The following is a 25,256-nucleotide window of genomic DNA, read 5'->3' as shown; positions in this document are numbered from 1 at the left end:
TTACTGGATGCTACAAGCATTATTTAACATATGTTTTAGATGACATTTATATATATTGCCCAGTTGGCTTTATTTTTTCTATATACAGAATTCTGCCTTTTCAAAATGACTTGTGATAAAATGAAGTACTTTAGCATTTAGTTTAACATCAGAAGAGAATCAACTTTAGAAGTATAGTTTTCTGTTGTCCAATTTCAAAAACACTATTGTAATGTTGTGGAAGATTAATTTTGTTCATTTTTTTCATTTTTGTCTAAACACAAATATGGTACTTGCAGAGTAGGTAAATGACATTTAGGTGGCACTCATACTAAAATCTACATTTTTAATTTTAATGATGTTTCTTATGCTTTGGAATAGAACAACTCTGGAGGAGAATAACAATTTATCCTTGTGAAAAAAATATTGCTTCAGTAACATTTCGTTAGACAAAATAACAATGTTATTTTTATCATTCAAAAAATACAGTACAATAGAATTTAAATGATATACATGTGCAATGCTAATGAAATAAAGATAAGGCAAGATCTGTGGCACATTATAAGTCCTCCTTTGAATTCTAGAATATATTTGGTATTGAAAGCTTTTTGTATTACTTCCAATAAAATGTAATGTGGTCAGAGTGTCCTTGCTTTTTTAGCTCAGATTTCTTTTGTTATAGTACTTTCATAAGCACAATGTATAGATTATACACATATGGTTAAATTTTATTAAAAAGTAATTTGAGACATCATAAAAGTTATACAAGAATGCTCTATCAAAATGACTCAATTCATGAGTTAGAAGTTGCTTGGTGGATAAAAGCCACTTTCAAGTGGATCATTTTCTTCAATTGTAGATGTTTCTGGCCTTTTGCAAGCTTACTGTGATGAAGTGTTCCTCTTCCATTTGTCTCACTCATCTGAAATGGTTTCCCCTTAACTGGTGGATCTCAATTGCATCCAAATGATACTGATTTATAGGATGCTATGAGTTAGACTCTACATATCCAGACATGTTTGTATACAACCCACACGACACCATTCCTCACATTAAAACCTAAGAGAATTGTTTCAGTTTTAACACTGTGAACTGGGGCAGGAAATATGTGAATTTTTAAGGTAGGTAATGAGAGCGAGCGATGAAATACAGAAAGCTTTGAGAGAGCTAGCATGTGTCCAGAAACAACAGCAGGTGTGGCCATATGGCAATCAAATTAGCAAAGACATTCTTGCCACAGAAGGCATAAAGCCCTGCAGCCCTCATGGAGAGATGGCTCATTCAGTGAGTGCACTTTGCATTGCTGAGCTTACCTCCTTCCACTGTTCAGTTCTGAGGGGAATTTAATTCTATTGTAATAAATACACGTTGAAAACATTTTTTAGAGTAAAAATAATTTCTAATTTCACTTTTGCATTTCTCAGATACCATTATACCAAAAGCACATTTCCAAAGAAAGCATTCCCTAAGCAAGCTTTGTATGGAAAAGCTGAATGACTGTTACTTAAACAAAGTGTTTGGCAATGCCAAGTTTTTTACTCTCTTCATTGAAAGACAATCAGTAACCATATAAACATTATTTGTACAAGTCTTTAATTTGTATGATAGACAGACAGACAGATAGATAGATAGATGTAGAGATATTTTTAGGGAATCTTGAAGCACATATTCCTATAAAGTTTATTTCCTGGAAATTTATTATAGCTCTCAGATTACCTCTCCAAAACTTTGACCTACGAGCAAGGACAATATTATTAATACTCATTCTTACATTTATCATCAATATTGTATTGTAGTGCTCGGATTCTAACAACATTCTTAGGCTGAGAGTATATTCTAGGAGAATGTCTCTGCTTGTCCTTTGTTTTTACCCTGAGGGGAAAATATGGTCTGTGGAGAACCACAAAAATTCCCCTAGTTCACTCAAGTCCAACACACACATCCTTTATGAAGGTGATGACAGTCTCCACATCAGTAAGAAGGGAAAGGTTCATATACGAAACTTGAGTTCTCGGGTTGGTTTCTATTTATAGGCAACACCACACATAGATTTTCTATCATCAAGTTTTTGAACAACACAACAAAAGCATAATGAATTACTCAAACAAAATGGGGAAGAATTTAAATATTGATTACCTCAACAATAGTATTCTTTCTCAAGCATGATAATTATGTGTATTTTGAATAGAAAGAAATTGCCTTCTCTAGGATGAATAGATGAACTGAAAGTCTTTCATTGTACTTTCATTAAAATTAGTTTATATGTGTTTCACTTAATAGAAAGACAAATGTCTAGAAATTCATTTTCTATCATCTATCATCTATCTATCTACCTGCTATTATCTCTTGATCCATTGATTAATTGATGGTGTTGGGAAATAAAAGCCGGGCCTTTTGCATTTCAGGCAAGTGCTTTGCCACTGAAGCCCTCTTTCGGAAGCCCTCAACTTTTCTAAAATGTAACCTCTTGTCATGTGCACAATCTATACTTTTTTGTTGCCAATAGTGAGACTTGAACACAGGTCCTAGGTGCTGTCCCTTAGTTTTATTCACTCAAGGATGGCATTCTATCACTTGAGCTCCACTTCTGGCATTTTGCTCATTAATTGGGGATTTTTCCTGCCTGAGCTGACTTCAGCCATGTTCCTCAGATTTCAGCCTTCTTCATAGTTAGAATTATAGATATATACAACCAGCACCTGTCTTACTTCTCCCTTTTTTTAAACTTTTATAGTATTTTATCAGAGAAAAGCAAATATTTTATGTATCAATTACTTTATTGATAGATATTTTTAAGTTGTGTTCTTTGTAGCTTTCCTGGTATTCTATTATTGCTTAGGTTTAACTATCATTTGTGTAATTACAAGAATATTTTAAGTCCTTAAGATTTGTAGGCTTACAGTACAGCAAAACATTCTTGGATATTTGCTGCTGAAAGCATTTCCTTTTTAATTATGCTTCAGATGTACCAGGTTGGCAAATAATTCAAGATATTATTTTTAACATCAAATATAATTTGTTCAAAATTTACATTAATCTTTCTCATAACGAGTCACTTCCATTTTGTCTTCCTGTCATCCTGGAGAATGGAAGTGTAATTTCCCAGAGGCTTTAAGAATTGGGGGAGTATTAAATGTGGCTGAAATTAAGTGATTAATAATTCACTTTTAGGTCATGAATCAACTTCATGAGATGCTAAGGATAATTTGCAACCCCAGAAGTATGAGCAGTAACAATGCACTTTTTTAAGACTCAAGAACTCTCAAAGGTTGGCTGCCCAAGCTAATTAAACTTCAGTCATCTAATACCAAATTTATTTCTTCTTTGTACTGAATTTCCTCAGATCTTCTTGACAGGAAAATGTCACTTTCCCTGACAGCTGATAGACAGGTTATGTAGCACTGTAATTGGAGAGAAAAGGATAGCTTAAAGCTACTTGTTTTAATGGCTCTATGCATGGCCTTTTCATTCTTTTTCCTTCCTTCCTTCCTTCCTTTCCTTCCTTCCTTCCTTCCTTTCCTTCCTTCCTTCCTTCCTTCCTTCCTTTTGTTCTTTCATTCTTTATTGTTTCCCATAAGATTTCTATGACAGGCACAAAAGGCCTTAGCAAATAGGCCCAGTGCCATTTTTCCCTGCTTCCGCAAGGGGTAATTATCTTACTCCATCAATAGTGCTGTCAGAAATTGGGCACATAATTCAGCATTTAAATGAACAAGCAATGTAATATTTCCTGTCTCCCAGTGGAATGCTTTGCAGCTCACATTCTTCTCTGTCACTCGCTCATTCTTGATATATGTCCACTACCCCGTCTTTAAGTATTTCTCTCCCTTGTGTTTCCCTGCAGATGTTGGCTCCGACTTGACACCTACTTCATTTGGAGTTTTATAGGACCAGCGACCTTGATAATTATGGTGAGAATTCCTAATTAACTATGTATTTTCCACATCAAGAACTAAAACTTTAGCCATTCCTGTACTGACTTTAATTTACATAGGTTAATTTGAGGTGAAGCATGTACTTATTTGACCCTACATAACTCAAGCAATTAGGCACTCATTATATGCTACTTTTATACTGTAAAATAGTTAATCTAAACCTGCAGGAGAAAAATACATGAATGTGAAGTGTTTTGCAATCTGTGGCCACTTACAAATCCAATCCAATTTAGTCCATTTAGTTATATAGATAATTAAGCAATGATAACTTCAACAATAGTATATTTTCATTTTGTTCTTTGGGATAATTTGAATTGAGAGTATGGAGGAATGAGAAAGATGGGAAAATACCTATTTCTTCCAGTTTTGTCATGTCTCTTTAAAACGAAAGCTTAATAGAATTTACTTGGGCACAGCCCAATTAAGCAGGCATTCTGAAATCATGCTTCTCATTTTATTTTCAGCTGAATAATATTTTTATTTCCAATACAATTTTTATGTTTAGATCAAAGTATTAGTACTACTCTTTATTAAAAAAAATATAGTTACTGCCAGCTCTGGGTGACTCATGCCTGTAATCCTAATTACTCAGGTGGCTGAGATCTACTGATCCTAGTTGGAAGCCAAACTGGACAGAAAAGTTCCCATGAGTTTCAAATTAACCACTCAAAAAACCGGAAGTGGCACTGTTCCTCAAGTGTAGAGTGCCAGCTTAAAGCACAAGGAGGTTCAACCCCTAGGCACTGATTTCAAGCCCCACAACTGACTGAAAAAAATATAGTTGCTACTTATTTTTGTTATCCCTTTGTCTTTGAATAAAATATAGGGCCACAATTTCTTATTTTGAATTATTGAGCTAAAAGTATTTTGGAAGTAAGAAATGTTTCAGAATATAGAAAGGCAATATGATCTATATACTTTATATGTACATACCTACATTGATTGGTACATAACATACATATGTACATACATATATACATACATATAAAAAGTAAGAAATAGGATATTGCTCCAAATGAAATATATTAACCATTATTTTTTATAAGAAATGAATAAAAGTTCATAGAATACTGACAATGTGCAGTTATGTCAATACAAATCACATTTTCCCCTGCAAATGTACTCAGTTCAAGTCAGGTTTATTAAGTACCCAATACATAAATCATGTATGTTTGCTAATACTGGGGCTTGAACTGAGGGTCTTGTGCAATTTTAGCAATTTTTCTTAAGGGTGACATCATACTACTTGTGTGACATCTCCACTCTGTTATTTTGCTGATCATTTGAAGATAAAAGTCTTTCAGAGTTGTCTGTCCTAGCTGACTTACAACTGGAGTCCTTGGATCTTAGCATCTTTAATAGCAAGGATTGTAGACATGAGCCAATGCATTTAAATTTTTACTTTTAATATTGTTTTGACTTAGGGATAAATGATAAAAGTTGTCAGGCTATATTGTAGGGAAATTTTAATGGGGCTTTTAAATTAAATTTTTCTAGGATCCACCATTTCCAAACTGTAGAAAGTATAAATGAGCCAAATGCCAAAGGACAATGTAATATGTGGTTTTCTGTGCAGTTTATATATAAATGATACAGATAGTTTACACTGGAATTCTTGGTTCTAATTCATATGCTTTCTGTAGTCTCAGTGACAAAATAATATCATTACAGATTGTAATATCAGAATTTAACCAATACTTTCTAATCCTTTAAAGATGATATATAGGTATTTGTTTAAGAATGAGCTGATTTTATATGTATGTATGTATGTATGTATGTATGTATGTATGTATGTATGTATGTATGTATGTATGTATCTATCTATCTATCTATCTATCTATCTATCTATCTATCTATCTATCTATCTATCTATCTTTTTTTTGTCAGTTTTGGGGCTTGAGCCTGTCCTGTGCACTGTCCCTGAGTTCTTCAGCTCAAGGAGAGCACTATATACTTGAGCCACAGTGCCACTTCGGTTTTCTGGTGGTTAATTGGAGATAAGAATCTCATGGACTTTCTTGCCCTGGCTGGCTTTGAACTTTGATCCTTAAATCTCAGCCTCCTAAGTAGCTAGATTACAAGTGTGTGCCACTGGCACTGGGTGTTATATGTATTTTTATAATGTAGCATTTGAATCACAATAAATTCACCCAAATGTTCAGGGTACAGAAATAGTAGCACTCAGAAGCCCTAGAGAATTAATAATCTTTGTTTGTTGGTGGCTTGTGTTTATTTAAAAAAAATACACTAAGCTTTGAGTGTTGAAAGATTTGTCCATCAAGATGAGTACCTGTTGTTCTAGCTTCTCAGGAAGCTGAGAAATGGAAGATCAGTATTTGAAACAAACCTGGTCAAAAAACCATGAGACTCCATCTTCAAAAAAGAAACAAGCAAAAAGCAGGTCAGAAGCATGTCTCAAGTGGTAGAGTAGAAGTTGAGAAGCCAACCAAGCAAGCACAGGGCTCTGAGTTCCACCAAAGGGGCAAAGGAGCAGTTTTCTGTCATTCTAAATTGCTGCTGATTTTGTGTGATTTGGGCACAAAGAGTGCTTTGTACCACATTCCTCCAACTGGCTTCTTGCCCTTTGCTAAAATACTAGGCAGGCGCTGGTGATCAAATTCCTTTAAATGTACACTCAATACTAATTTACCAGAACGACTCGTTTGTAACAGAAAATAGACTTGCCTTTTTCTTTACTGTGGTTATGAACCATAACATTACCTTTTTGCATTCCAGCTTAATGTAATCTTCCTTGGGATTGCTTTATATAAAATGTTTCATCACACTGCCATACTGAAACCTGAATCAGGCTGCCTCGATAATATCAAGTAAGTGATTTTCATTTTTGTTTGCTACGTATTGTACTCTGCAGCTATGCCGGCTTTTTATTGTGTCAAAACAGTATGACTACATTATTATGGAGGTCAATGTACTGTCTATGCTGAGTAAGTTAATTTATTGACTCTTGAACTACCTGAAAACAGTACAGTACAGCTCTCTAGTTTACCCACTTTTCTTCTAAAAGTTTTGAGTGAAATCTGTAGTCACTTTTTCCTCAAAAGAGATAGAAAATTTCCTAAAGAGAATAGTCAGTTCTTCTCCAGATTAACGACAACCTACATTCTCTCACATTCTTCTCTCTACTTTGAATATGACAAGGACAAGATGGCACCTGCAAGTAGCAAAGTAGGATTTTACACTTCCAGAGAAGACTGCATTAGGTGAAGAATCTGGATATCTGCAAGTAATCTGTCTCCTTCTCAGGAAAGAAGGAGGGAATCTTACCTAACATACATGTATGGGTTGAGCATCCCAGATTTGAAATATTAGGATCAAGGGTATTTCAGATACTTTAGTTGTCTTTTCTTTTTTAAATTTGGAATATCTGTATGGATTTTATTGCTGAGAAATCCCTACTCTAAAAATCTCAAATTAAAAATGCTTCAAAATCTGAAATGTTTTGATTCATCATTTGGAATTTCAGAGCATTTTTGGATTTAGGATTTTTCAGCCTAGTAATAGCCAAATTTACTTTGAATTATAAATACTTGGCTCTGGGTTTATTGTACTAACATAACCTCCTGGGAGGTGTATTTCTCTACAAGTGTCTTTTTACTTAATCATCTTTTCACATTTAAAGTGCTATGCTAAGATAGCCCAACCCAGAGAGACAGGAAAATATTCACATTAACTTTTAACATAAGTGGTGCTTTAAAACATAAATGTAGTTAACTGAAATTTTCTGAAGAAACATTCCTTGGAATAACAAAAAGCAAAATAAATATATTTTGCTTGCTGCTTAGAATAATAGATATTTGCAAAACATAGGAATGGTGAGGTGCATATTTATTATTAATATGTATGATATAATAAATTGGATTTTCTTATGGTCTGCATATGTATGTGTTAATGTGGAGCCATAGTTTAATTTAAATGGATGCACATTCAAAGTTTTCAGGAGGTCACCTGTAACTATCATGTCCTTACATTCTGTGAGCCACTTCAGACAGCAGTTGTCACTCATTTTCCATCCTACTGCACCTGCCATTGCCCACAAGGAGGCCTCCAATGAGTGTTAAAAAAAAAAAAAAAAGTAACAAGGAAGTGGAGGTGTGGCTCAAATGGTGGAGCTCTAGGCCTAGAGTCAAAAAGCCAAAGAGCCAAATCAGAGTGGGAAGTCCTGAGTTCTAGCACCAACAAAACAAAACAAAACGAGACTGGGAAGGTGTCTCAATGGTAGAGTGCTTGCTTTGCTTTCATGAGGCCCTGGGTTGAATTCCTTAGCACCACATAGCAGAAAAAGCAGGAAGTGGCACTGTGGCTCAAGGGGTAGAGCGCTAGCCTTGAGCTTAAGAGCTGAGGGACAGTGCCCAGGCCCAGAGTTCAGGCACCATGACCTGAAAAGGAAAGGGAAAAAAGGTCAGTATACCAAAGATTTTAATGACAAGTATTAATGATACTAAACAGTTAATTCCAATGAAGAAATCATTTGTCAACATTAATTGCAAGGGAGAAGCAAGGAATTCGAAAGATAAAAACATCATAAACTCAGAATATCTGCTGTGAATAATTGCTTTTTATAATTCTTAATTTTACTTTGTTGACATAATAATCATTCTAGTGCTGAATTATGTACAATTAAATTGTCATTCTAAAATATAATGTTACTTACATGGACTATTCATCATAAAAATGAATTTGAATAACTCAAATAGTACCACAAAATATATTTTCTTTATCATGGAATATATTTCTCCAGTGAGACTAAGCTATGCATTTATATCTGTTATCTTGTATCCTAAAACAAGATGTAAATAGTTATTTATCATTTATGATTTAGTTCAAGAAAGAAGTGACTAAAAATGTTATTTACGTAACATCCTTCACTAGTTTGAAAAGTAGAGACAATGATCATTCTTTGTCCTATTCTACAAGTATATTTTTAAGTCAGTTTTATGACATTTTTGTCCAAAGCATTAAAGATGAAGACGTTTTCTTTATAACATACTCAGTACAGACCTTTTAAAAGTTTAATTTGCTCATTATTTGTATTTCTCTAGATGATATTGATTGGTAGTATTGTTTAGACAATGAAGCACATAAAAGCTAATAATTATATTTAGTGACACTGATGGTATCACGTTTTATAAGGTAAAGAATAAAAAACACCCCAAACTAAAAATAAAATCAAAACCATAAATGACATTATCTTGATTTCAATTTTGTCTCAATAGCTTGCTATAGTCCAAGAATATAGTTCACCTGTAGTGACATCTAAAATCCTGAGTGCTCTGCTGTATTCAGTCTCAGGATTGAAAAATAAATGCCTAGATAAAATAACATATAAACTGCTAGGATACTGTTTTTGGAAGTATTTATCTTTTCTGAGATTTCTCTTTTTTTGCTTTAAAGTGGCAGGAAGAGTGAGGAAATTACCTACACATCAAATAAGCGAAGAAATAGAAAACAATCTTTGATGTATAACTACAGAAAAAAATCTAATGAGGGAAAGCAAGAAAACTGAGTATTAGAAAAAGTATCAACAATGGTTTTAAGATGGAAGAAAACCATGATCTGGTTAAGAACTTCAGAGAAGGAATCTGGGAGTAAGTGGAAGAATTGCAGGAAGTGGGATCCAGAGAAAAGCTAGAACAACTTTACTACGTCAGATTTGAGGAAGAGCATTCCTCTACCAAACTAACAGATGCCAGAAGAGAGAAGCAGTTTTGCTAAGGTGGATTGAATAACCATAGTCGTAGCATAGATAGGTGAATGGAATCAAGGTTAGAGCAGTGATTTCAAGGATATCTACTGACTCTCCTGGACAAAATAAGATATGTTCTTCTCCAGGTTGAGAAGCCATGTTGGAAAGAGATCAAACATCTCAAGAAATGTTTCTTACTACTTCACAGAATCTGAAGGAGTTTTAATTGTATTTAAATGCATTGCATTTACTATGTAAAAGGTGAGCTTTGAAATCAACAGGGCAAAATTGAGAAAGGAAGAAGGATCTGGACAAATTGTTTGGAACATTAAACAAGATGCAAAAGCTGTCATCTTTTTAAAACAAAATTAGATGTATAAAATGTATATTTATATGATATAGTTAATATGAGAGTTCTTTTTTAAAGATGCAGACATCATTTATCTGATAATACTTTTTAGTATATGTAGGAAGGCATGGAAGTTTGACGAGTATTTTGAAGGGAGGTAGTTTTCATTTTAATGTACTTTTTGCAGGGGTGAAAAAGGTTGACCACTGTGTTCAGTATATAACCACATTAGACTTTTTGGAAGTCTTTCTTTCTTTCTTTCTTTCCTTTCTTTCTCTCTCTCTCTTTCTTTCTTTCTTTCTTCCTTTCTTTCTTTCTTTCTTTCTTTCTTTCTTTTCTCTCTCTCCTTCCTTCCTTCCTTCCTTCCTTCCTTCCTTCCTTCCTTCCTTCCTTCCTTCCTTCCTTCCTTCCTTCCTTCCTTCCTTCCTTCCTTCTTTCCTCATTTGTTCTTTCTTTTTCTCTTTTTGTACCAGACTTGGGGCTTGAATTTAGGGCCTGGGTCCTATCCCTGAGCTTTTTTCTCAAGGCTAGGGCTCTACCACTTAAGCCAGAACCTCCACCTCTGGCCTTTTCTGAGTAGTTTATTGGATAAAAGAATCTAATGGACTTAGCTAACTGGGCTGGCTTTGAACTGCCATCCTCAGATCTTAGCCTCCTTAGTAGCTAGGATTACATGCATGAGCCACAAGAGCTCCATGGAAAGCTGCCTTTCACTCACCAAATATTTAGTATTTTCTCATTGTACAATTCCATTCATTCATTTTATATATATATATACATATATGTATATATAATATAGATGATGCATATATAATATATACATATATGTGTATATATATATATATATATCATTTAAATGTTTCTACTTTTTTCTAGATACATATAACCTACTCAATTTACTTTCCTTCTCCTTATCACTGCCAATATTTACTTTTAGGCAGATATTATCATTTCACAAAATGTCAGCAATGGTTTCTAATCACTTCTCTTCCTTCTTCATATTAAGGCTAGCTCCTACTCTCACAAGCCAGAGAGATCTCCTGAAAAATAGTAATTCAGTCACGCAGGTCTTCAGGGCAAAACTCTGTGAGAGGTTTCCATCACTCTGATGCAGCCCAGTCCACCAAACTTTCCTGCTTTTTGCTCCCTCTTTCTTCAGGGTTCTTTTCATCCATTTGCCCCTCTGGCCATTTTAGGTAAGCTCTCTTTCGTCTGTGGTCTTATCTCTACTGTTCCTCTTCCCTAATACTTTGTCCAGCCGGCTTCTTTTAACCATAGTTAGCTATCATTTTATTTAAAAGTAGCTATTTCTTGATTCCAGAAGAGTGGCAGTTATCATAAACTCCTGTGAGGGTAGCAAAGAGCATTTCTATGACTGTCTCATCACTGTATAATAATACACTCTTGAAAACAATAAACAATAAGTGTCTGATTGATTACAGAGAAAATGAGGATCCCAATTCTCAGGTTTAACTTTAAAAGTAATTTAAAGTAAACAATACATGCCTATTTGCTGGTTGTTGATGCGTAATTTGTCTCTTTTCATGAAAGTAGATAATTAGAGTGAGAAATAAAAAGTAATTCCAAGAATTTGAAATTTCTGGTTGAGTTTCTCATGCATGAAAAACAGAACATACAGTAATCATAGCAAAAATTTAACATAATTAAAAATAGAAGGTGTAAATAAGAAGCAGACTATTATTGAACTGATACCAGCCAAAATTCACATGCAACATACCTGAAGCATTGTGAAATACAAAACTTGAATTTGTGAGTTGTGCAAATAAAACACCAGCAGTTCTCATGATCACTCATTTCTATTGCTGCAAGGTATTTACAATATTTTTAAGTATTTTTTATTAAATAATAACACAACTTATTTTCAAGAATGAATAGAAAGAATAGAGGTTTGAGTCCTAGGCATGAAAAGATGTGCCTATTTGGAAAGGGCATGGAGTTGACTAGGTTTGCTTTCCTTTCCTATGTCTTTCCTTATTATCTTATCTGTGGACAGGTTTCAGCACTCAATTTTCTGTGCCTTAGCATGTTTTCTAGCATCTGGTCTTTCCCCTTACCTAATGTTCGCTATGGGTCACCACTTTGTTGGCTGGTTTATGATATCCTTTCTCCTTTTGTATTTTTTAATTGCCAAACAAGTTGTAGTACAGCTTTGCAATCTCTTTGTTTTCCTCTGAAGTGGGAATAAGCATACCTATGTTTCATAATTTTGTCTTAGATGAATGTAATCAGATGTGTAAAACAAACAGCATATCCATTGGTGCTCGACAAGATAGTCATGTTGCTCTCTATTGTGGTGGTTTTACACGGATGTAACCATGTCACCTAGTCTGTTCTTCCACTAGTGGGTTCAAGTGATCTTTACTCAGCTCCCAAAATAGCTAGGGATATAGACATGCACTACCTACCACACAGGCTAAGCTTTGTTAGTGTTAATCAGTGTGTAATGCTCTGCTGCATTTAGTCCTTTCTATTATGATGGTGAAAGCATTGCTCAGTTTCAATCAAAATCCCACTAGACTTCAGATGGCTTTGTTTACCTTCTGTTGCCATTAAAAAGTATGCAGAAGATGATCATTTCTGTTTTAAAATCAGAGTTATCCTGTTATGAAAGAACTGGCTCCAGGGGTGAAATTTTCATTTGATTAATAAATAGAGAGTTCTATTTTGGAAAGGAAAGACAATGCAGTCCTAGTGAGTCTGGACACCTGCCATGTATTAAGAAATCAAAGAAAGCTCCTAAATAGCTTCAGGGACAAAGAGAAAAAATGTCCAACCTTAATAATATCCATAATAACTTACTACATTTTATAAGAAGATGACCTTTACTTTTAGGATCATGTTCTAAGTTAGTAAAAACAAGTCAGAACTATATTCAGATGGAACTGAATGACACTAGTACTTTATGGAGTTAAGGTTGATTAGATTCTAAAAATAAAGGCAAATTAACATAACACAATACAGTAATAAAATTAAATTATAATATCTATATTTTGTCTTTCATATTAATATTTCAATATAGATATATATCCTATAAAGTAGATGTAGCCTAATTTTTAAAATTATTTTATCTTTATACTACTGTCAGAGCAACGACATAAATAAATGTTTGAACTCTCATGAGGATAATATTTTGGAGTTGTACTTAATAAAAATGTCTGTAAACTTAATTTTTTCTAGGGGAGTTTTGTGGAAAATATTTCAGGACATTTTTATTCATATTGAAATATTAGATATTAATTAAATATTGAAATATAAATTATGTTTTTACAAAGAAGCTTAATATAACTTAAACTTAAAAAATTAGCTTATATCCATATAATTGACTATTCATATTCAACAACTTTTATTGTTCTACTTTCATATTTGTGTATAAAATTCTGAAACCGTACTCCCTTTTGTTCACCTCAGGTGAAACCCAAGAATACTATTCTAAAATAAATTCATAAACTTAAAAACATATTCATCTTAGTGTAGCTTCAGCTTATGAACTATTATTCAAAAATAATACTTGCAACAATATTCCAAATGTAAATAAGAACATTTGAATCTCTAAGGGAATAAAAGATTTCTGAGTTGTTTCAAGGTTCATAGCTGAGATCCCAGTATCAAAAAATAGATAAAATGAATTAATTAAAAGGATAGATACATTAAAAATATACATTACTATAAAGTTTACATAAAGTGAGTACTTCAGAAATAGAGATGAAAAGGAAATCTTGCATATTTTATGCTAACTTTATGCATAAGTTATATTAATTTTGAGAAATATGGTTAAAGGCTCAAAGGGTATTACCTAGTAGTTATATACTTGGGATATGATACCTAGGGATGTCCCCTTTATTCAGATTATTCTTGGCACCTCTGATTCTTTAACGATAAGGATTTCCTTCCTTCTGGGTTTAGGGAATGTCCCTTTGGAATGAGAGTCCCTATGGAATGAGAGAATTATGTTTTATGGTTTGCTTCCAGAAACAGGGTGAAGGGAAGATAAAAGAAACCTCCCTACAAGAAATGCACTCACTACCTTTACTTATGTGACTGTAACCCATGTAACCCATTCATATATCAACTTGACAATAATTTTTTTTTAAAAAAAGAGACCTCCCTGCTTCTACCATTTTCTCAAATGTCTAGGTGACATATTTTAGGGTAGTGGATGTTGAACCCCATTAAATGATTTTCCATGTGTACTTGAGCCTTTGACTTTTAATAGCAATTGAAGTTTAAATTTAAAGTTATTGTTCTTCAAAATCATAAGTGAAGAGCCCATTCTTTAACCATCACCATGAACTCTATGTCATAACATAACATAAATCCTTAAATATATTTAATTGAGTTTCACCTCTATGGAACTTTTCAGTTTAGATCCTTTGAAGAGGATCCTTTAAATTTTAAAATCTTAGCAGTGATTGGATTGTAATGACAATTAATTGTCATTGATTGTATGTTTAAAAGAAAAAAAAACTTTTGCTTATTTTAACACTTAAAATTATTTTAACCCTAAAATCTGGACAGCCAAAGAAATACAGTTACCAGGAGCTTTATCACAGCAACCTTGGCACGATCAAAATAAGATATTTCAGAGTTATGTGTTCTGGAAATGAGTTCCTGGATGAAACCACGCAAATAGAGCACTCCTTAGTCAGAAAGACAATGGGATACATGACGTCATGGGAGCCCCTGGTATGGGATGTGTGCAGAAGCCACGCAAAGGACTGATGTCCGCATATTCCATCACTGCATTTACAACTGTCAGTTTTTTTCAATCAAATAGTAGGTGAAAATCATCTTTTTTTCAAGCAAATAGTAGGTGAAAGTCATCTTGAACGCTTAGGATAGGAAGGAAGTTTGGCCCCACGGTATTATGCGCAATCTTCCCTATAAAGAATGGGAGCGCGTATGTACTGGCAAAGTTCATTTGGCTTGTTAGGCATTACTGAGCACCGTCACAGATTGGACGATCATGGAAAATACATTTCAGTTGTGTGTTTCTCGCTTCAGCAGTGTTTTCCTCCTCAAGTTTGAGTTTATCAAATCATTACACGGTGTTCTACCAGCCTGAACACACAGCAGCAGATTTGGAGTGAAAAGGTGCAGAGAGAAGAGGTCTGAGGATATTAGTGTGATTCACAAACAAAAGCATTGGAGAGTATGAGTTAGCCCATTTTCTGATGTAACACAATACTTACTGAATACTTAACAACAACAAAAAAAGAGGAGCCGTATTTGGGCCGTAGTTTGGAAGCAGAATGTCCAAACATCATGGTATCGGCTCTTGCAGTGGTCCCTGGCTGCTTGACCATGACCTTTGCGTGACTGATAGAGCAGGAGCACTGGCTAGATTGTCCCCTCCTTTCCTTGAAAATGAAAAACCTTTTTCAGGAACAAAGTTAGGGCTCTATAAGAACTACCTCAGTTTCTTCCATGATGATGCCACTGATAAACTATGACCCTTCCCCGTCACTCTCCCACCCCTTGCAACCCCCAATTGGGCTTCATACTTGAAGATACCATTAATTCTAATTGTTACTACTTTGGAAACAAAGTTACCAACGTATTACGATTTGGTGTGTCCTAAAACCACACTCAAAGTATTTTAACAAAGTGGCACTAAATATCTATTAGCAAGAAATTTCAGTGGTGCTTTTCCTTTGGCAATTTTTACTTCTGCTTGTCCAAAATTCTTTCACTTTCTATCTTCTTAAGGTCACTTGACATTCTGGGCAGGAAGATCCCTCATTCATTAGAAAAGTCCTCCACATGACTGACAGCATTACTGACACTTATTGTCAATATGCACATGTCCATATATATCCTTAACACCATGATGTGTGTTTCTTAAGCGTTAAAGCTCATGCTAGCTAGTTCTACACCAATTCATTAAATCACCCTGTCAAAATGTTCTGTGATTGAAGGCAGTACCCATGACCACTGACTGAATGATTAATCATCACAAATGAATTGCTAAATGTATTGCCACATCCATAGTTCATAGTAGTTTCTGTTCATTCCAAGTGACTATCTCCCCTTTAAGCAAATACCTTCTTTTTAAGTGAGAATTCCCAACTTCAGTGTTTCTCCTTCTCTTACGTAGATTCAAGGAGTAGTTTACAACAGGAACATTAATTTAAGATTTTTTTCTTTATTATATGGTAAGTGATTGGATATGTAATTAAAATGTGTGGACAGAAGTGTGTTATGCATTCTTGAACTGCTCAGTCCTGATCTCATTTTTCTCTTGTCTGGGTTGCAATTGTTGTTGAGGTTTTCTTTGCCATACAGTTATGCAGTTTTCAATGGTCTGTCATCAAAGTCTCTGGTACTTCTATAAATGTGCTATTTCAGGATGCAGTCTCAAATATTTTCGGCTATTTCTTATGGAAGCTGACATTTCAAATCAGATACTTCAAAGTTCTAATACAAACTCCACACAAATGAGATTGATAGTCTAGGAGACCATCAGTTACTTTATTAGAAAAATAAACTATGAGCATGAACAGCAATAATGTATTAGCAAAAGCACTCACATTTGTAAATAATATGCTACATGAATGAAAATGTACATCATAAACTGGCATATTTTGTAACAGTGATTGTGAGTGCATTTCTTTGATTTTCCTACCTTCATTGAATTTGATGTATCTTGCTTTATTCACTATAGAAAAATTTCCAAGAACTCTTCCATTCAAGGCTACCATAAATCTCATTGCTTACAGAAACCCTCTTTAGTAGACTTGTTATGTCCTTTTGTTTCATCTAGATAATCTGTCTTTTTAGCAGCAATTATTTTTACCCCATTTCCCAGTTTGCTTTCTGTTCATTGTTTTTATTTTACTCACTGATACCTTTTTTACAAATGCCTTCTTTCTGTTGACTTTTTCTTTGTGATATAGAGATATGTGATTTGTAATACTTCTATTTAAACGAACATTTTTCTCTATGGTGTATGTTTTGTTGATCTCAACTGAAATATTTTAAAGTGAGAAATTAAAGTATTTCCCTGTGTTTTCTCATCCCCTATACTGTGTTTTCTTTATCTTCAAGTTTTACAATTCACATTAAGACATTTTTTTCCTCTCAGAAAACTTATTTTCTGTTTTAACGTCTGAGCTCAGTTTCCCCCATCCTTTACTAAACAATCCAACAATTACCTGAAGGTTTGTTCAGCCATACTAGCCCTCATTGCTCCTTTACACTGTGCTCTCTTTTGTCCCACAAGTATACTGAATGACTTTCTACCACTACCACACTATTTCTAGAGCTTGCTTAATAACTGAGAGCTGAGGTATTCCCTTTTTGATCATCACTTGCAAAATTGACATAGTTACTCTAGGACTTCCATAATTTTTCACACGGATTCCAGAAACAGTTGTTAAATAGCTTCTCATATTTCCCTTTTCTTTCATTTTTATCATTGCATTTCATTTTACAGATTGTTGGGAGAGCCAGTGAGTATATTGACAGAGTTACATTATATCTGCCATACATATATATATCTATTTATTGAAAACTTCATTATATCATTTGAGAAATATTTAAACTATCTTTTTGGAGTCTGGATTAGTTTGCTTAATATAATTTTTTGAGTCATTCCATTTCCTTATGACTGTGGCAATATCATTCTTTCTGATAGAAGCATCGAATTCCATTGTGTATATAAACCACATTTTTTTGATCCATCCATCCACTGAGGGGCATTTGAATGATTCCATTTGTTGGCTATGGAAAACAATGCTGCAATGAACATAGTTGTACTGGAAGTTTTATGTGGCCTGGTTTGTGGTCATTTGGGTAAATACCCAGGAAGGAGATTGCTGGGTCATAGGAAGCTCTATGTTTAGTCTTTGGAGGAACCTCCATACTGTTTTCCAGAGTGGATGAACAAGTTTACACTTCCACCAAACAGTGCAGTAGTATTCCCTTTTCGTCATATCCTCACCAGGATTTGTTTCTGTTAGTTTTCTTGATAATGGCCATTCTAACTGGGGAGAGGTAGAATCTCATGTTTTCCTTCATTTGTGATAATTAGAATGTGCCTGTAAATCTACAAGTCAACATAGTGGATGGTAAAAGAAAAAAAAAATTCACCAGGACATGATAAATTATACAGGACTCTAGGCATTCACATGAAGTGAGCGCAGAGAAGGGTATTCTTAGGAGTGGGTCACATTGCTGCAATAGCTATGTGCTTTTGATTATATGAAATGATATTTATTGAAATGAACTTCAGGAAGTAAAAACAAGATGTACCTTGTTTTCTTTGTTGCTATTTTTGTTTTCATTTCCTTCTGTCTTGTTTGTTCATTTATCTTTCTTTGGGAGGGTAAGAGGAGCCCAGAAATGGTGAGACAAACAGTGAATAACTGTAGCAGTGATACTCACTAGGCACTATGTTGAAAATGAACTATCCGACTATGGTAGGGACTGGAGGGAAAAACAGGGAGTGAGCAAGGGAAGAGGTGACATTGTTCAAAAAGAAATGTACTCTTTTCTGATTTATGTAATCCTAACCCCTCTGTACATCACCTTTACAATAACATGTAATAAATAAATATTTATTGTTTTGGTACAAATACTAGGGATTAATGTTAGGGCCTGGAGTATCCTTTAGCATTTAAGCTTAAAGCTACTGCTTTATCATGTGAGTCACAGCTTCGTTCCTGGTATTTTCATGGTTAATTGGGATTAAGAGTCTCACGGTTTTTTCCTGCTTAAGCTGGCTTTGAACTGGAATCATACCACAGCCTCCTAAGTAGCTAGGATTACAGATGTGACCCACAAGTGCTCAGCTCTGTATCTTTTTTATATATTTGTAAGTTCATTTATCAGAGTCTGTTCATTCTTTACTTGGTTAATTCCCATCTAACTTATTTTATCTTGTTGCTGTTGTTATAATTATATCCAATTTCTCCTTAATTATCTAGTTCATGTTTAGTAAATAGGACAATCACCAATATTTGCATATTGATTTTAAGTCTGATAAACATCCTAAACTTTCAATAGTTACAGGTTTTTCTTCCAGCCAATTTTAATTTTCTCTGGAAATGATCCTGCCCTATTTAAATATTAACTTAAAAATTACATCTGTAATGCTAGATCTTGTAACAATTAACTTTAACATTGTTTCCAGCTTTATCTATTAGTGCAAGTACTATAGTGGACATTTTCAAAAATAGTCTGGATCCTTTCATGGTTGTTGAGATTTGATAAGATTTATATAAGTGTATATGGTATGCTTGTATATGCATGTGTGTGTTTATATGTGTGTGTATATATACACATACATATACATTTTTCCAATGTTTGTTTTGTTTTTTAAAAATAGATAATTCTATCAATTTAAGGAAACTGTTGTATAGTCTCAGGTTCTTCCGTAGTTTTACATTTGCATGAAAAATACTATAATTTCTCAAATTGTGTTTCTTAATATATCTCAAAAAAATGTCTTTCTTTAAGACTACCCATATGATAAATGGACTCTGATACATTTTAATTGATCATGTTGTCCAAGTACCATCAGATTTTGTTATTCAATACGCTACTAGGTCTTTAAAACTATCTTCTTTAATAAAAAGTCCTCAAATATATGTATGTGTAATCTGAAACTATTCATACCTGGTTAATTATTGTAGACTCAAAAGGGCTTTGTTTTTTCTTTTCTATTTTGGATTAACCTATATGAAAAATGCATTATTTGTTACTGGAGTGTTAAGGAGAATTTATTTGTAAAGTGTTGTGGAACTTGAAGCTGTTTTGTAAAGGAAGCAGCAGAAGGTAATTGTTAATATTTACATGCACATGTGCACATTTTTGCTGTAGTTATCTGATTTAATTTCATTATTTTCAGAGAAATCACTCTGCTTGATATTGATTTGCAATTTTTCACAGAGGATGCTTTTTGGTCTGAAATGTACCTGAGTTAAGATTGTTATTTTGTGATTTGGAGGATTTTATATAGCCATAAAATAAATTTATTATGGTATTCCTTACATTTACTTGGCATTTCTTACCACTTGTCTCATTCTCATTAGTTTGAAAGATATGTTGACATCTCTAGTAACAATTTTAATTAGGTACTATTATATCTTTCAGAACTTCTGCATTAATAGTTAAATTGAGATAGAAATCTCTCATCATTAATTAGTCTCACTACCCAAGGACTCTGGGCAGTTGGAATACTATGTTAAGTTTTCAAATATATATACATATATATATATGTATATATATATATATATATATATATATATATATAACAGAGAACGATCATAATATACTTAGATTCATCTAGATGAATGCTGGGTGATTTCAATAATTATTACTATCTGAGAGTCTTCCAAGGTCAATTTTGTTTAAGACTTTGGGTCAATTCACTTTTAAACATCCCAGCTCTATTACTTTATTCATTTGGAAATAGCAAAGTAAGACTTGTAAAAGTTACTTTTGTTGAAAAAAATAACTTTTTCCTTTTAACAGAGAGCCCAGTGTTCTCATGAGTCAAGTTTAATTTTTCTTATGTTAACCAGAGAATTACGGGTCTCTACTTTAGCATTCACTAGGAAATCTGTATACATTCCTATTTCAATGTAGAATATGAAATTTTTGTCACTAACAAATTGAGGCTTATATAGGAAAATGACTTGCTCAAGCTAATTAAAACTTATCATGTCTCTCTTGTATGACAGTACCTACCTGGGTTCCATTAATGGGAACTTTTGGTATAGTGTTTTAAATACTTAGTTCTTCTTTACTTGCTTATGTGTTGCTTATTCACAGAAGAAGTATAATGTCTCTTTCCCAAGTTGGTAGAAAGATGATACTATCATATGATATGAGAGACAGCATAACAAAAAATTCAACCTGTCAAAACACACTAGCCAAATAATAAAAAGTTATAATTTCTTAACTTACTTTACTTAAAATTTTGCATGTCCTCTAAATAGAAAGGGATTCAGAAAATGTGGCATTCCTTAAGTTTATCTCTTTATATTCTATTCGTTGACCATATTTATCTAGACTTGTATCATGGATTATTGGAGTTTGTGAATACTGAGAATGAGTCTATATATAAATATTAGTATACCTACAAAAGAGCATAAAGAAATAGTATAAATTATAATGAGGAATATGCATAACTAAAAGGTATCAAGTTATAATAATTTATAGTTCTTGAAATGTTCGCTGAATAAAGCAAATTATTGTTATTATAAAACATAGATATAAAATTTATCTTTTAGGTAGATATTTTAGATATTTTATTATTTCATCTTTCTATTCAAGGTTACATTTTTTGAAAAGTCATACAATTTTGAGTATAGGTATGAAACTTCTATTTTGTATTGAATTTAGTGAAACTATCACATATTATTTCATGTCCTTCACTCTTTGTTTTGTGATGAAATAATTACACTTAGTGAAAAAATGCATTATCTGAGTTTACTGTCAACGTCATATATGTATAAATTGAATTGGACCTCCTCATGTAAACTAGAAAAATACATGTTTCTACTTTAGGAATATGGATATAACTCCCTTTCAATTGAGAAGAGTTCAGTTTGTAGCCTTTACCGAGTCAAAACTTTATTATCTCAAAGAAAATGAAACTTTATTAGAATTCCTTAAATGTAAATAAAGACATTATCTAGGAAAATAAGTCTTTTGTCCTCTTCTGATTTCTACTTAATATATGAATTTCCTAAATGAAATGGAACCTAGTGTAACAATTTATGCATATTTTTCCCATCCAGGTTCTTTTTTGAAGTCCTAAAGTCCAAGTATAACAGTAATTGTATAAAAATATTTGTATAGTGTTTTGCATAATAAAATTTTGTATTGTTTTAAATTTTGTATATATAAAATATAGTAAATATGCATAGTGGTGTATATGTTAAGCTCTTTTATTTAACATACACACTCCCTTGAGAACTGTTTTATATTTATCCTCATTTCAAAGATGAAGGCTGTGTGATGTAGAAAGTTTAGTTAGCTCAAGGTTGCAGGCAATACCAGGCAACTGGATATCCAAAGACAAGCAGGTCCCTTGTAAACTATGTTCCACCACTTCACCTCTGACTAGTATACACTTTTATGTACTATATTAGTACGATAATATTAGTAAGTAATCATATAGCGGTATTATTATTTACTTCCCGCAAAATAACCTATCATTGCCTGCAACTTATCAATTCATCCTTATATATCTACCTGACTGGTGGAGAGTCTGAACAATAGTAAATATATAATTACTGATGTATAATTATAATTTACTCTATATTCACCTGACTTCTTTCACATATAACTTTATTTTGGGACTATATAAAGTTATATAAATTTGTGTAACATTGAGTTGTAAAGGTAACTTTATTTTTGGACCATATGAAGTTACATAAATTTATGTAACATTGCATTATAAAGGTAATATAATTACAACTTTTGCCAGGTTCCTGGGCTTCAAGCCTATAATCATAGCGACAGAATAGCTACTCAGAAGGCTGAGAGCAGAAGATAGTGATTCAAAGCCAACCCAGGCCAAAAAAACAATGTCTATGAAAATCTTATCTCCAATTAACCATCAGAAATAAAACGATACGTGGAGCTGTGGCTCAAGTAGTAGAGTATTTTCCTTGAAAACTACAGCTCAGGAACTACAAGCAAGCCATGTGTTCAAGCCCCAGGGTCATCATCAACAAAACAAAACAAAATAAAACAAAACAAACTATATATTTGACTTGACATTTATTGACCTGGATTTAGTATGGCAAATTCTTCTTATTTTCAGTTTAAATCACCTGTAATTTAAAATTTTTATATTTCTCTTTTGTTCCTAAAAGCTTGAAATATTTTAACTTTAAAGCAAAGCAATAAAAATGTTTATGTTATATTCTAAACCATTTATTGTATTTGTTTAGCTCATTTCATTGTCTTAGTAAATTCTACAGGACTATAGATTTTGGAAGCAATATTTCAACTGCAATAAAATCCATAAGTGAAATACAATCATACTTTTTTATAATTGCTACAATTATGACCTTCATATTTTTGTAAGAAGTTTAATGCTTTTAATGCTTAGAGATTTAAACCTATGAACAGAAAGAAGAATTGTTCATATATTACTATGACCTTTTAATTAAATTCTAAATGCCTTTTCCCTTTAATCTTCCCCTAGTAGTAAATAAAGAGTATGAAATATAACAATGTAAATCTAGGGTGTGATAGTCACACTAGTTGAAAACAAGTTCGAAAAAAAAAATAAAGCAGTTAGGACTTCTGTCATAACAAATCAACTAATGAGTCATTTTCAGCACTACTAAGGTTTACATATATATCTGAAAGGTTGACATTTTTCTCTGATCACTCTCCTAGAAAAATATATTAAATATCACTTCACCTCTGGCTAGCAGATACCCTAAGGGTCTTAGAGATAGGTGTTGTAACATTGCTAGTCTATTCTCATTATTGCATGTCTAGCTTATTTAAAACTTGAATTACATATCCCATTTTAATATCCTTCCTTCATTTTCTAGGTTTGTGGCTTGGAAAGATTTTCTTTCCTTCTTTTTTGTGCTTTTTTATATACTTCATGTAGCAAGGCTGGGTCTTCTAAATAACAACGTTGTTGTTTGTTGTACTGGCAACTGGGGCCTGAACACAACACCTCTCACTCTCATTTGGCTTTCTGACTCACAGGTGGAACAATGCCATGCTTCCACATGGTTTTTTGCTGATTTATTGTAGATAATAGTTTCATTTGTCTTCCCAAGCTGGGTCTAAAACAAGATTCTCAGATCTCATCCTCCTGAGTACTTAGGGTTATAGGGGTGAGCCATCAACAATTTTATCACTTGAATGGTTTCTAAATAAGCCCATCAGAAGTTTTTGCATTAGCATAGATTGCTGTTGGCTCCATTTAGCATGTAGGTGAGTGACTCTTCAGTCCCCAGTTTGGGTACCTCCTTTTTAACTGATGGTCAACAGCCAAAGGTCCCTCAATATACAGTCACATTAGTATTTATTACCTCTTTCTCTGTTCTAATTCTCTTACTTTATTACTACTCTTAGTAACATGAACCATATTAATTAAAAGAGGGAAATGTATGTCTTTGATAAAATTAACTCTATACTAATTAAAGTAAATTCAATTATATACCAAAACTTCAAATTTGGGAGACTAATCAGGATCACAGTGTGTCTTACACACCATGAAGTACACACCCCACTCATCAACATCCATTAGCTAATCCTTCAGCAATTCCAAAGGATCTCAGTATGCATTAATTTTGAAGGTGATAGGATTAAAAGTTCTGTCAAAATCATTCCTGTTCCATTATTACCTATGACTTCTCAATACCACATCTTTTAACTTGAGGATTAAATACTTAAACATGCTTCTCATCACCCTACCTGTCTTTATACCAACACTTACTGATCTTGTAATTTAAAAGTATTCTGTAGAATGTAAAGTACTAAAAATCTCTTCAAGGAGGAGATAATAGAAAGGAATATTTCAACTGTTTAAAGAATTTGTCTCCTTTATTTCTTGAACTTCAGATACGTCCTTAAAATTGTAAAACATCATAGCTATTTTATTCTATAACTGCTGAAGAACAGAAAGATAAGAATATCTTGTAATTAGCTTGTTTCGTTCATGATGTGTCTTCCATTCATCATTTGTGTATATTGATAATATAATTTTTTTCATATTGTAGTACTAGTTTATAAGTTAATACTTTAGGGAAGAAATCTATCTTCTTGAAGATGTGCTTTGAGCTTCAATGAAAATATATTTTAATAGCTTTTTTGTGGGCTTTGGGATTTTATGTAACATTTAAATATATACATAATTATTGTCAAGCTTATTTTTTATTGAAAGAAAAACATGCTTTTTAAACAAATAGGTTTCATTTTTCTCATTTGTCTTCAAAACTATATGTATGAAATATTTTACATAAATTGACACTTGTAAATTAAAAATTATCCCATTAACCCAGAAGGTTACATATTTTCTTTGAAAATTAAAATAATTGCAGAGAATTGTTTTTTTAGTTATGGAACCTTGAATAGAATTTCTATTTAATGGCTATTTTTAACTGTGAAAACACATTAGGAAAATATTACTTTTTATAAACTCTTCTATAGATATGCTTTTAAAATAAAAATAGAGAAATCAACATCTTACAGCTTTGCTACCACAAGTAATGGCAACATTACTATCAACTCAATTTGGATATGATGCAAAGACATTACAAAATATGACCCCTTGAGCTAATAGAAC

The 25,256-nt window shown here is 33.0% G+C and overlaps 1 protein-coding gene across 25 annotated transcripts in view; it reads left to right on the top strand.

Moving 5' to 3' along the window:
• The window catches only part of Adgrl3 (adhesion G protein-coupled receptor L3), a 735,816-nt gene that overhangs the window by 638,265 nt on the left and 72,295 nt on the right, over nucleotides 1-25,256 (top strand). For all 25 annotated transcript variants that reach the window (XR_011369974.1, XM_070012589.1, XM_070012578.1 and 22 more), the window contains 2 exons: nucleotides 3,824-3,890; nucleotides 6,651-6,742. Coding sequence is in view for 24 of the 25 variants with exons in the window: in XM_070012589.1 (XP_069868690.1) it covers nucleotides 3,824-3,890; nucleotides 6,651-6,742 (159 nt within the window). In the remaining variant the exon portion in view is untranslated. The remainder of the gene's footprint in view (nucleotides 1-3,823; nucleotides 3,891-6,650; nucleotides 6,743-25,256) is intronic.

The sequence above is a fragment of the Dipodomys merriami genome, unplaced genomic scaffold (genome assembly GCF_024711535.1).
Source record: "Dipodomys merriami isolate MVZ:Mamm:240054 unplaced genomic scaffold, mDipMer1.0.p SCAF_9, whole genome shotgun sequence".
In the NCBI taxonomy this organism is placed as follows: Eukaryota; Metazoa; Chordata; class Mammalia; order Rodentia; family Heteromyidae; genus Dipodomys; species Dipodomys merriami.
This window is presented reverse-complemented; position numbering and strand designations above follow the sequence as displayed.